At 42.6% G+C, this 12,961-nt stretch overlaps 1 protein-coding gene across 2 annotated transcripts in view; it reads left to right on the forward strand.

The window, feature by feature from the left end:
- The window catches only part of LOC139442547 (putative ATP-dependent RNA helicase DHX57), a 35,409-nt gene extending 25,382 nt beyond the window's left edge, over positions 1-10,027 (forward strand). Inside the window, exons 23-29 of one of the 2 annotated variants that reach the window (XM_071223370.1) lie at positions 668-808; positions 2,393-2,507; positions 3,383-3,444; positions 4,621-4,710; positions 5,068-5,211; positions 6,156-7,142; positions 7,280-10,027. In XM_071223370.1, the coding sequence (XP_071079471.1) occupies positions 668-808; positions 2,393-2,507; positions 3,383-3,444; positions 4,621-4,710; positions 5,068-5,211; positions 6,156-6,299 (696 nt within the window). In that variant the 3' untranslated portion in view covers positions 6,300-7,142; positions 7,280-10,027. Of the gene's footprint in view, positions 1-667; positions 844-2,392; positions 2,508-3,382; positions 3,445-4,620; positions 4,711-5,067; positions 5,212-6,155; positions 7,143-7,279 lie in introns of those variants that run through there. The other variant, XM_071223369.1, reaches the window with a different exon arrangement.
- Positions 10,028-12,961: the final 2,934 nt, after the last annotated feature.

The raw sequence follows: 12,961 nt of genomic DNA on the forward strand, positions 1-12,961 counted from the left end.
ATATGAAACGCGATATGACACACAATATCAAACAAGATATAATACACAATGTGATACATGATTTGATACACCATATGAAACAATACGATACTCGATATAATGCACAATATCAAATAAGATAAGATACACAATGTCATACACAATATCAAACAGTATCAGTAGCAGTGACTATTGGGGCTATTTTCATTATTGACCCCACACTATTGCAATAGTGTTGTGATAGTTGTCAACTTTTGCAAAAGTATTGCCAAGGCAGTAAACCAATTTTGTTTGATAATTATATCAGTCAGTGTAATGGAAATGAATAAAATATTGCTGACAATCTCAAAGTCGGCCATTTTCCTGTCTACTCAAACCAAAGGGAGGTAACTCTAATCTGAAGTTATCATTATCCTTGCTTACCAACACAAAGGCAGGATTGAAATTTGCATAATTTATGTTCTGTTTACAACTAAATGCATCTTTTGAAGCTATTAATTCTTATGCATACTATTGAAATTACTGTGGCATTTTTAAGTTCCTATCAATATAGTACTATCGAGGGCAAACAATTGCATTACATCGATAGCGTGATATGTCATTACACTCTTAATTATCAGATTTGTAAATTTTTAAGAAGTATTTACGTGAGATTATTTATGAAAATCTCCATGTGGTGTATTTGCAGATGCTGTGCAGTCTAAAGCAGCAGTTTGTGGAGCTGTTGTCTGATATTGGGTTTGTGAAGGAAGGAGTGACGCTGAGAGATGTGGAGAGGGCAGCCCGGACAGGAGGGAGGGATGGAGTGCTGGAGGCCACAGGACAGGAGGTGAGTGTGTCAGAGGGTGGCAGGTAGTGATGGAGGGGTTGTGAAGGAAGGAGTGACGCTGAGGGATGTGGAGAGGGCAGCCCGGACAGGAGGGAGGGATGGAGTGCTGGAGGCCACAGGACAGGAGGTGAGTGTGTCAGAGGGTGGCAGGTAGGGGTTGTGAAGGAAGGAGTGACACTGAGGGATGGGGAGAGGGCGGCCCGGGCAGGAGGGAGGGATGGAGTGTTGGAGGCCACAGGACAGGAGGTGAGTGTGTCAGAGGGTGGCAGGTAGTGATGTAGGGGTTGTGAAGAAAGGAGTGACACCGAGGGATGTGGAGAGGGCGGCACGGACAGGAGGGAGGGATGGAGTGCTGGAGGCCACAGGACAGGAGGTGAGTGTGTCAGAGGGTGGCAGGTAGGGGTTGTGAAGGAAGGAGTGACACTGATGGAGGTGGAGAGGGCAGCTCGGACAGGAGTGAGGGATGGAGTGTTGGAGGCCACAGGACAGGAGGTGAGTGTGTCAGAGGGTGGCAGGTAGTGATGTAGGGTTTGTGAAGGAAGGAGTGACGCTGAGGAATGTGGAGAGGGCAGCCCGGACAGGAGGGAGGGATGGAGTGTTGGAGGCCACAGGACAGGAGGTGAGTGTGTCAGAGGGTGGCAGGTAGTGATGTAGGGTTTGTGAAGGAAGGAGTGACGCTGAGGGATGTGGAGAGGGCAGCCCGGACAGGAGAGAGGGATGGAGTGTTGGAGGCCACAGGACAGGAGGTGAGTGTGTCAGAGGGTGGCAGGTAGTGATGTAGGGTTTGTGAAGGAAGGAGTGACGCTGAGGGATGTGGAGAGGGCAGCCCGGACAGGAGAGAGGGATGGAGTGTTGGAGGCCACAGGACAGGAGGTGAGTGTGTCAGAGGGTGGCAGGTAGTGATGGAGGGTTTGTGAAGGAAGGAGTGATGCTGAGGGATGTGGAGAGGGCAGCCCGGACAGGAGAGAGGGATGGAGTGTTGGAGGCCACAGGACAGGAGGTGAGTGTGTCAGAGGGCAGGTAGAGATGTAGGGTTTGTGAAGGAAGGAGTGACACTGAGGGATGTGGAGAGGGCAGCCCGGACAGGAGGGAGGGATGGAGTGTTGGAGGCCACAGGACAGGAGGTGAGTGTGTCAGAGGGTGGCAGGTAGGGGTTGTGAAGGAAGGAGTGACACTGAGAGATGTGGAGAGAGCAGCCCGGACAGGAGGGAGGGATGGAGTGTTGGAGGCCACAGGACAGGAGGTGAGTGTGTCAGAGGGTGGCAGGTAGTGATGGAGGGGTTGTGAAGGAAGGAGTGACACTGAGAGATGTGGAGAGAGCAGCCCGGACAGGAGGGAGGGATGGAGTGCTGGAGGCCACAGGACAGGAGGTGAGTGTGTCAGAGGGTGGCAGGTAGTGATGGAGGGGTTGTGAAGGAAGGAGTGATGACTGGTTACACTGAGGAGGATAGTTGCTGACATATAAATCATGTTTTGAGAAGAGGAGTTGGTCCTGGTTGCTGACCATTCTGGCCAAACCTTTCTAAAATTAGTACCTGTATAGAACCAAACCATATAATTGTCTTGAATGTGCTTGTGTTACAGGCCAATGTCAACTCAAAGAACTTGAAGCTGGTGTCAGCGGTGCTGGTTGGTGCCTTGTACCCAAATGTCGTCCAGATCCTCGTCCCTGAGACCCGGTACAGCCAGAGCAGTGGGGGTACGACATCAGTTACCATAGAAACACTCCAGTAGATATTTACACTTCAGGACAGTAGTTTTATTTTGCAAAGCTGTCATTGTTTGAAGACTTGATGTGTTGGAATGATTATTGTTCTGAACAAATTGTCTGATTATGTAGAAGAAAAACCATAACAATAGGCTAAAAAGAATAATAGGCTTGGTCCTCAGGCCCCCCCGCATCATCATAAAGTCTGCCATATGTTTTGTTTATATTTCCATTTTCAAAAAAATAAAAAATTCCTCACACTTAAAAACAATATAACAAACAGTTACTTCCCTTTACATCTCGTGTCATTGTTATGGTGGCAATAGGAGTTTGTATGCTTGAATATGTAGGGAGGCCCTTTCCCAGGTTGATAGTACACAATTGTACAAAAAAACCTGAAAAAACACTACCAGCCCGCACTATGTTTTCAAAAGTCATTGCCTGAGAACCAATTCTTTTATTTTTTAAGCCATGTATAGATTGATGCTTAGATAATCAATACATTAATTTTCAGACAAGCATCTATTGTACAGCTTTTATGTTTGGACTGGCCCCCGACTCAAATACAATCTGTTTTTGTTGCAGTTTTCTTGCACATGTTTCTAAGAGGTATTTTATGCTAAGTATTTCTGGTGTCCCCTGCTATGATATTACTGGAATATTGCTAAAAGTGGCATAAAACCATACTCCCTCACTCACTCAGTAACTAAATTTGACCTTTCCATATATTTCCGAACTAAGATTCCAGGATCACCTGTAAGAAACTACTTGATCGTTTGTACCAGAGTCTGAAATTGGCACTATTGAAAGCATGTAAAATGTCCCATGTCCTCATGAAGTTTATGACTGTGTACTTTGTTGACCAGGAGCCATTATGAAAGCCCCGAGACCCGAGGAGATGAAGTTCAAGACGAAAATGGATGGATATGTAAGTTATCTCTGCTGCTGATAATGTTTGTGGACAATAATAAACATAGCATTTCCTAAAACTTTGTACCTGTCTGAGTCTTTAGGAAGATGATGACAATGGCCAAGTGTGTGCTGGTAGATTCAAAAGTGTGTGACCCAAATGCACAGCAACACAACGACCCAAATGCACAGCAACACAAACGACCCAAATGCACAGCAACACAATGACCCAAATTCACAGCAACACAACGACCCAAATGCACAGCAACACAACGACCCAAATGCACAGCAACACAACGACCCAAATGCACAGCAACACGAACGACCCAAATGCACAGCAACACAACGACCCAAATGCACAGCAACACAACGATCCAAATGCACAGCAACACAACGACCCAAATGTCTTGCCTGTCAAGGAGAAGCTGTTTGTATAAAAATTAGGGCTGGGATGATACACCAACTGTGCGATCTCATGTATCACGATACCTTGTTCACGATCTGATACGTGTCATGATACCTTGTTCACGATCTGATACGTGTCACGATACTTTGTTCACGATCCGATACGTGTCACGATACTTTGTTCACGATCCGATACGTGTCACGATACTTTGTTCACGATCCGATACGTGTCACGATACTTGCATGTGCTCTTGTCTGTGGTGCATAAGCAATCTTTTACAAAGACAGGGTAGTCAAGTACCTGACACACTGACGATTTACAGTTGGAGGTGCCAAGTATGGTGCAATGGATGAGAATATTTACTTTTTCACAACTAATTTTCACTACTAGTTAGTGTTTGGTGTAATACCCATAAAAGTAAACATTTAAGGTATGTATTGATATTGTTTATGTAGTGTGCGACTGTGATTGATACTTGTATCGGGAAGTTCAATATCGCGATCCATCGATGCATTGATGTATCATCCCACCACTAATAAAAATATGAGAACATGAGGGAAAAATTCAATTATTTTTCTTAATGATCAGGGGCGGTCGGGTAGCCTAGTGGTTAAAGCGTTCGCTCGTCACACCGAAAACCCGGGTTCGATTCCCGACATGGCTACAATGTGTGAAGCCCATTTCTGGTGTCCCCCGCCGTGATATTGCTGGAATATTGCTAAAAGCGGCGTAAAACCATACTCACTCACTCACTCTAAATGATGATTTTCACCATGTCTTTTTGCATAGGTGTCTGTCCATCCATCGTCTGTCAACTTCCAAGTACGTCACTACGACAGCCCATATCTGGTGTATCACGAAAAAGTGAAAACGTCAAAGGTTGGTAACATATTTCCTGGTTATTATTAAGTCAATATGTTAGTTATTATGAATTTCTTTAGAGTTAGGATCAGTTGATTCTCATGATACTTGGCAAGTGATTAACGGCAAAAATTTTCCTCAAGTTACACCCTCAATTAACAATAGTAAAACAGTGATACGACTATAGCCTTTGAAGTGGGATGACTAGATTAAGGAAGCGTGACTTGATCCAAGATGTCTGACAGTCGAAATGGTTATTGAGCTATGGTCATAACAAACTAAAATTATTGGTTCTTTTGAGTTCGTTGAACCACAGTTTACTGTCTATCAAAATACTGACATTGTGTACTGAGGTGATTGTTGTCGATGTTGCAGGTGTATATCCGCGACTGCACGATGGTGTCGGTGTATCCTCTGCTGCTGTTTGGGGGTGGCACCCTCTCGGTGGAGCTCAGCAAGGGTTCCTTCATCCTCTCGGTGGATGACGGCTGGATACGATTCATGGCTGGTTCACATCAGGTACAGTAAATAATTGGCTGCCAGTGTATTTTGGTGTTCTATTTGCTCTCTGTAAAATATTTTTTTGTCAAGTGACGTAATCGTCAATTTAAGCCTTTTTATTGTTTAACTGTGTATTGAATGGTGAGTTTATTCGTAAGGTCAAGTAAGTCATCATCGTAAACCATAAGTGTTGGTATCAGAAATCTGCTATCATATTTTACAGGTGACAAATTCAGTGTTCCCCCTGGCTTTTGAAACTGCCAGTCCACAAGGACTAAAGATTACCTGTACTCCATAACATTTGTCAGTCCCAACTTTCAACAAATAAAAAGTCCTGGAATTACCTGGTTATAATTCTTTATAACATCATGTCAATGCAATGAGGTCATCTCTGAAGTAACTTAGTTGGATCTCCACATCATTCACTCAAAGTTCAGTCATAATTTTCTCTTTTTTTAAACATATTTCAAAACTAAGTTGCTACAAATATATATTTAGAATTGAAGCAGAGCGAAATAATACTTCCTTACACAGGGGGAAACTCTGATGGTAACAGACAAGGTGACTTCTTACGAAAAATATCCTTTATATGAATACCGCTGATGTTCTGTTCAGCAACAAAGATTTAAAAGGTACTTTATTTGCCGGTCCACAGGGACTGGCAGTCACAGGAATTACCAGTCCAAGACTAACTTTACCTGTAAATAACTGGTAATTACCGTTAGATGATAACACTGCGATTCTGTCACTTCACTTCCAAAGGACAGTCCTGATTGGTTTGACTCTGGTTTGCTGCTAGAGTTGCTTAGAGTGATTCTCTGGCAAAAATAATTGTGGGTCTATGATAATAAAAATTGTGTGTATATAATGAATCCATGGAATGGTGTGGTTCTCAGTGTGTGTGTGTGTGTGTGTGTTTGGTTTAGACCAGAGCCATATACTCCATCTTTTCCTTATCACAGGTTGCGGAGCTTGTGAAGGAGCTGAAGAATGAACTGGACCAGTTGCTGGCTGACAAGATCAAGATGCCCCACATGGACCTGTGTACATGTCCGCGAGGGAGCACGATAATCGCCACCATCGTCAAGCTGATCACTACACAGTAGAAGCTGTTCTACCATCAACAAGATGCCCCACATGGACCTGTGTACATGTCCTCGAGGGAGCACGATAATCGCCACCATCGTCAAGCTGATCACTACACAGTAGAAGCTGTTCTACCATCATCAAGATGCCCCACATGGACTTGTGTACATGTCCTCGAGGGAGCACGATAATCGTCACCATCGTCAAGCTGATCACTACACAGTAGAAGCTGTTCTACCATCATCAAGATGCCCAACATGGACTTGTGTACATGTCCTCGAGGGAGCACGATAATCGTCACCATCGTCAAGCTGATTACTGCACAGTAGAAGCTGTTCTGCCGTCTTCCAAACCTAGATGGTGGAGCTCTATTTGTGTGCACACTCTAGTACTATAAGGGTGTTTAGGATTATTTATTTTTGTTATATGTGTTGAATCTAGTACAGAGTTGATATTCTGAAACTATGAAATATCTATTCACAAAACTTTGCATGTATAAACTTAAGCTTTTATTGAAGCTGTGCCTTTTGTGAATAAGGTAACTGAAAACCTGGACGTTTGTTGTTTCCATGGAAACCAGCTTGACTTGGAATTGAAGATTGAAGACATTTATTCCTCAGAACCACTGGATATTTCTTCAGGAGCCATTGTGTCATGGCTTTTTATCATCCAAAACTGGCTCCCAAAGGAGATATCGCTTGGGTGAGATCAAGCGATATCTACATTGTAGATATTACTGCAATGAAATTGCATCACAATGACTTCACTAATGGCTCTGCTGCTGAAGCGGTAAGCAGTACTTTTTTCACCAAGACACTGCTGATTACTGTCTACAAACTGAAAAAGTTGGACAACTGATGTTGGTTGATAAGTATAATCTCACCCTCGTGTCTTTTGATATCAAATATATCAACACTCGTTGATAAAAGTGGAAAAAATCCTCAGCAAGCCTTTGAGTTTTTCCACTTGTGTTGATATATTTGATATCAAAAGACACGAGGGTGAGATTCTCTATATGTATCTTGTTGATATGAACAAATTTCAAAGTTCTCTAATGATTTGTTATATTGTATGGTATTTTGTTATCCAGTTTTACAATCAAGAGAATTCGTATGTAATGGTTTTGTGTATTTATGCAGAGATATGGTCTCTGATTTATCTGAATGACCAAGTATATACAGACTAGTATGGGCTTGTGTGAATTGACAAACGTGTGTGTGATTCATCTTTGTTCAGGGAGTCAAGGAGTTGGGTTTAATGGCACTTTGAGTGAGTGAGTGAGTTGGGTTTAACACCGGTTTTAGCAATATTCCAACAATATCATGCGGGGAACACCTAAAATGGGCTTCACACATTGTACCCATGTCGGGAATCAAACCCGGGTCTTTTGGTTGACGAGCAAACGCTTTAGCCACTTGGCTACCTGCTCGCCTCAATGCCACTTGGAACAGTATTTTTCAGGTTGATGCATGAGAAAAGCCCACAGTGATGGACAATCATGTTACATATATGCATTATGTAATTCCCAATGTTTCACAAGAACAAATGTAATACTGTCTATCATAGTATCACATACTCCTCCGACTTCTTCTTTTTCTTCAGTGATTAAATAATATACAGATTCGATGCATATTTATTTCCAAAATCATAGGAGTTGGTGTCCAAATGAAATAAGGATAACATTAAAGATATCTTTCTTTTATTAAGTGGTCCCTTAAAAGTATTGTTGTAAGCGATAATGATGAAAACCTGAATGAAAAGAAAAACGTTTTTTGGGAATGACAAGTCAAAGGGTTACCTCCCTTTCTATATTTGGGTACAGGTATGGTGAGAAGAAAATAGACTTCTATGTTGTTGGTTGGTTTGTTGTTTTATGCCGCACTTAGCAATATTCCTGCTATATGACGGCGGTCTGTAAATAATCGAGTCTGGACTAGACAGTCCAGTGACTGATATCATGAGCATCGATCCATGCAATTGGCATCGATAACATGCATCAACCAAGTCAGCTAGCCTGACCACCCGATCCCGTTAGTCGCCTCTTACGGCAAGCATGTGTTAATGAAGACCTATTCTACTCCGCATCTTCACGGGTCGACTTCGATGTAAAAAATTTATTCCACATTTGTGTATATTTCCCCAAGCAGATCAGTTTACCCTAAAGTCAGTGCTTGTAAATAAAAATTGTTATCACAAGTCGGTGAGTGTATATGAGTTAATATCACTGAGTATGTGGAACGAATGAGAATGGATGAATCTTTTACCTTCTATCTTTTATTGCCTCAGGTCTGTACATACCATTAATATTTATTTGAATTGTAAAGCATACTATTGTGGCAGAATTATTCTCATATCTATTTACAGCTAAAAGAAACTTGTACCACAAACAGTTTGTAGGGCTGTGAAATGATGGTTGTTTGTAATGGTTGCCATTCATTTCGTGGACCCAGTTTCACAAAGGGCAATGGGGTGGCCTAGTGGTTAAAGCGTTCGCTCGTCACGCTGAAGACCAAGGTTCGATTCACCACAAGGGTACAATGTGTAATGCCCATTTCTGGTGTCCCTTGCCGTGAAATTGGTGGAATATTGCTAAAAGCAGCATAAAACCATTCTCACTCACTCACTACTTTCACAAACTGACAGTGGACAGCTCTATGAAACTGGCACTGGATTGGATGGAGAACCTGATCTGATCAATATTTATGCTGCAACAACTTTGTCACTAGCTTTCCATAAAATTGACATTCAAATATTTTGGATTCTCAGTTCATAAAAAAAACTAACTAAAAAACACATGCTTTGGAAAGACCAGCATTGTGGTCCAGGGCCGACTACAACTGTCCTAATACATGTACATGTTAAAGCAAACGTGTGTTATTATGGTTGTGGTGGTAAGATCGCTTTGTGGAGTGGGGGATACGGGTGGCCCAGTCGTCTAAGGCCCTGCGATTCGCTGTGCAGAGTTGCGTCCCTTGGGCACGCCAGAAACCTATGATTGTGGGTTCCAATCCCAGTTCGCCCAAATTATGTTTCTAGGTTTGTCAGCACCATACCGTGCTCGTGGGTTTCACCAAAGTGGTAAACGTCTGAGACCTGCATCATTTCGGGCTTTCCTCCCACATTAAGCTGACACACCGTGATATAACTGGAATATGTGAAGTGAGGTTCAGAGATGTGTTGGTAATGAAATCTGAAGCTGCGAAATCACAGGTTTGTACTGCTCTGCTTTCACTGCCCATTATGGGCTGGTCACAGAGACTTTCAAAAGCAGTACATAGCCAATACTTGCAGCCAAGTAGTCTTGTCCTGATTTGAGTTTACTCAACACTGACAGAGCAATGCAAATTTTCAAATAAGAATAACACACCTCAGTCCATCATGTTCATGCATGTAATTGTTGCCAGCTGACTGGTAGGTAAGATAACATTTAGTGCTAATAAAAAGATTTGATGTAAGAACAGCAAGCTTGTTATGTATGCCAGGGGGTAGGGCTGGAGTCCAAATGTACTATCCGGGTACCCACCGACCTATTACCCGACCCGGGTACCCGCTGTAGATATAAAGAGAAAGGTACACAGTGTCCGATTGGGAATAGTTTGACCGGGAATAGTTTGACCGTAGCCATGGACATAATGTATTTAGATACATGTATAAAACGATCTGGTCATACATACGCTGAAGTTGACTGAAGTTTTATCTTAATTCAAACATAAAAGTCAGAAGGAATAGATACATAGTCAGAACGAAATACGGGCATTAGTGACTTGTAGTGTAACCATATAGTTCTAGATCAGTTTTATCATAAAAACAAAAGGGGGCACGGGTGGCCCTGTCGTCTAAGGCGCCGCGATTCGCTGTGCAGAGTTGCGCCCCTTAGGCACGCAAGAAACCTATGATTGTGGGTTCGAATCCCAGTTCGCCCCGATTATGTTTCTTTGTTTGTCAGCACCATACCCGTGCTCGTGGGTTTCACCGAAGTGGTAAACGTCTGAGACCTGCACCACTTCGGGCTTTCCTCCCACATTAAGCTGACACACCATGATATAACTGGAATACTGTTAAAAGCGGCGTTAAACCCTACTCACTCACTCAGAAAAAACAATGACTTTGAATGTCATATTCACCTTGTGGGGGATCCTTGGTGAGGAGAGGGTCCTGATGGGGGTGACACACGTCTGTTGTAAGTATAACGTGGGGGTTTAGTCAGTATCTAGTTTAAATAGGCTTAGTCAGTAGAGATGTCCTCAACCGGTTTTCCTTGTCATATTTTGGTGATTAAATTTGAGAGGTGCCTTCAAATGTGTGATATTTGGTAACTTGTTTGTCCCCAGGGTGCATAGAACGAAAGAATCGAGTGCACACAGATCTATTGACCAGGATAATAATGCTTGTGCTTATTTAATGGTAACTTTACATTTATGCAAAGCATTTTCTATGGACATTTTACGTTACTTTTTTTCAATAAAAAGTCGACACTTCTTATGATAGTTTAATTGAGTTGTTATTCGCTATAGAGCAGTATACGTAATCAGGACCCTCTTAGAATAGGTTCCGAGTTAAGGATCAGTTGGTTAATCTCCCGGACTTTGTTGATGGCAGGGTCGCAGCTCACCATTATGAATCCCTGGTTTGTCTGGTCAGACTTAATTATTTACATATACAGCTGAAATATATCTTCCCTGGGCACGAGAGTTATCTGACTTTAAGAGTCCAGTTTCCCCCCTACTGACTAATCAGATTCAACCTCTCATATAACTTGCATTGCTTAAAAACAAAATGGTGGCGCCCAGACAAGAAGCTTGTGTTTTTTTGTGTTTGTTGTTTAACTCTGCACTCAGCAATTTCCCAGCAATATAAGGCTGGTCTTTAAATAATCAAATCTGGACCAAATTGATGTCATGAGCATTGAACTACACAATGGGGATACGATGACATGCATCAACCAAGTCAGCGAGCCTGACCACCCGATCCCCTTAGTCGCCTCTTATGACAAACAGGGTTGCTGAATACCAGTTCAACCTGGTTTCATCAAAGACCTCTAAAACAGACACCTATGGGGATTCTGGGTTAGAACAGGTCCCCAGCGATCAGTCTGGCTGTGTGACTATGTGACTGTGTGTCATACTACCCCGACCGTGTGGTACGCTGCTCACAATCAATGTCAATCACTGGATTGTCTGGTCCAGACTCGAATTTATGCAGGCCGTCGTCATGTTGCTGTAATATTGTGCCGCGTTAAACAACAAACAATCTCAAAAAGGCGTGTCAGCATCAAGGGGGCGTTCACAACTTCGTACTTTCCTCTCACCTTAAGCTGACAGTCTGGAGAAATTTATGTCTATGAAACGTCCAACCGACCCATTGCTGGCGACTCTCAGAAATCCTCAGTTATCAGCGTTTGCCATAAAAGCCAAATACAATGAACATTGGGATGATCAAAATGCATGACCTGAACCCCGTTCGGTCCACACCCTCCGACGGCATACTAAAGCATGGACACGATGATCGTAGCTCCTAATGCCTTTCAGTGGAACGCGACCTTGTGCTATCACGTTGACATCAATATAACTGAATCATTAGGGTTTGTTTGTTTGTTGTTTAATGCCGCACTAAGCAATATTCCAGCTATATGACGGCGGTCTGTAAATAATCGAGTCTGGACCAGACAATCCAGTGATTGATATCATGAGCATCAATCCACGCAATTGGGATCGATGACATGCATCAACCAAGTCAGCAAACCTGACCACCCGATCCTGTTAGTCGCCTCTTTTACGACAAACATAATCGCCTGCTTGCCATGCTTACCGTAGACCTATTCTACCCAGGATCTTCACGGGTCGAATCTTTAGGTGACATGGTTTCCACACAGATAAGATATATCTGACGATTGTTTGGCTACCAAACGCAAAATATTTACCGAATTATGTACAAGAGCATTTTTGTAATTTAATTGCACCCGTCTCTTTTCCAAGCAACTGTCTACCCATCCACCCATCCATTGTCCGTACTGATTGTTGTTCAGATCAACGTTATAAGTTACCAATTTGTTGCCGGCATCAGTGTGGACATTATTAACGTTACCGATTAATAATTGGATGGCAACCTTTGTAAGTAACTGCAAATATTTCTTGTGGATTCCCACGCCGTTGAAATTGATCAAACGATCGGAGGCCCACACAATACGCCCTGCTGCATTTAAAAAGCCATTATGAGTAATATGCTTCATGTCATGAATGCAATCTCCGGACAACTGATACCAACATCTAATATGTCCAATATCCAATATGGTCGATCAGGGCCCAGCAAATGCTAAACAAGGTAGGCAATCCTGAAAGGCACGTGCAATATTTGTACAGCACGGTCACGTGACGCTATCGACCGTCAATGTTTCTATATTTCACCGCTGTATAAATCATCCCAAAAACCATGATACTTTTCACTCTGAATCCCATTTGGTCATCCCTGAATCCCGAATACACACATTTCAAAAGCGCGTGACGGAAGTAATTCTACAAGGCAAAAAACGAAATTAGACGAAAAACTATAGAACACGTTCCTATAGGTCATAAAAGGGTGTGATTTGATGTTAAATCTGTGAAATATTTACCAAAATAAACACAACATTTAAAGGATTATTTTTTAAATGTTGAATCTGCATACCAAATACAATTATATTTGC

Source organism: Haliotis cracherodii, unplaced genomic scaffold, assembly GCF_022045235.1.
Source record: "Haliotis cracherodii isolate W230 unplaced genomic scaffold, xgHalCrac1.p SCAF_5, whole genome shotgun sequence".
Classification (NCBI taxonomy): domain Eukaryota; kingdom Metazoa; phylum Mollusca; class Gastropoda; order Lepetellida; family Haliotidae; genus Haliotis; species Haliotis cracherodii.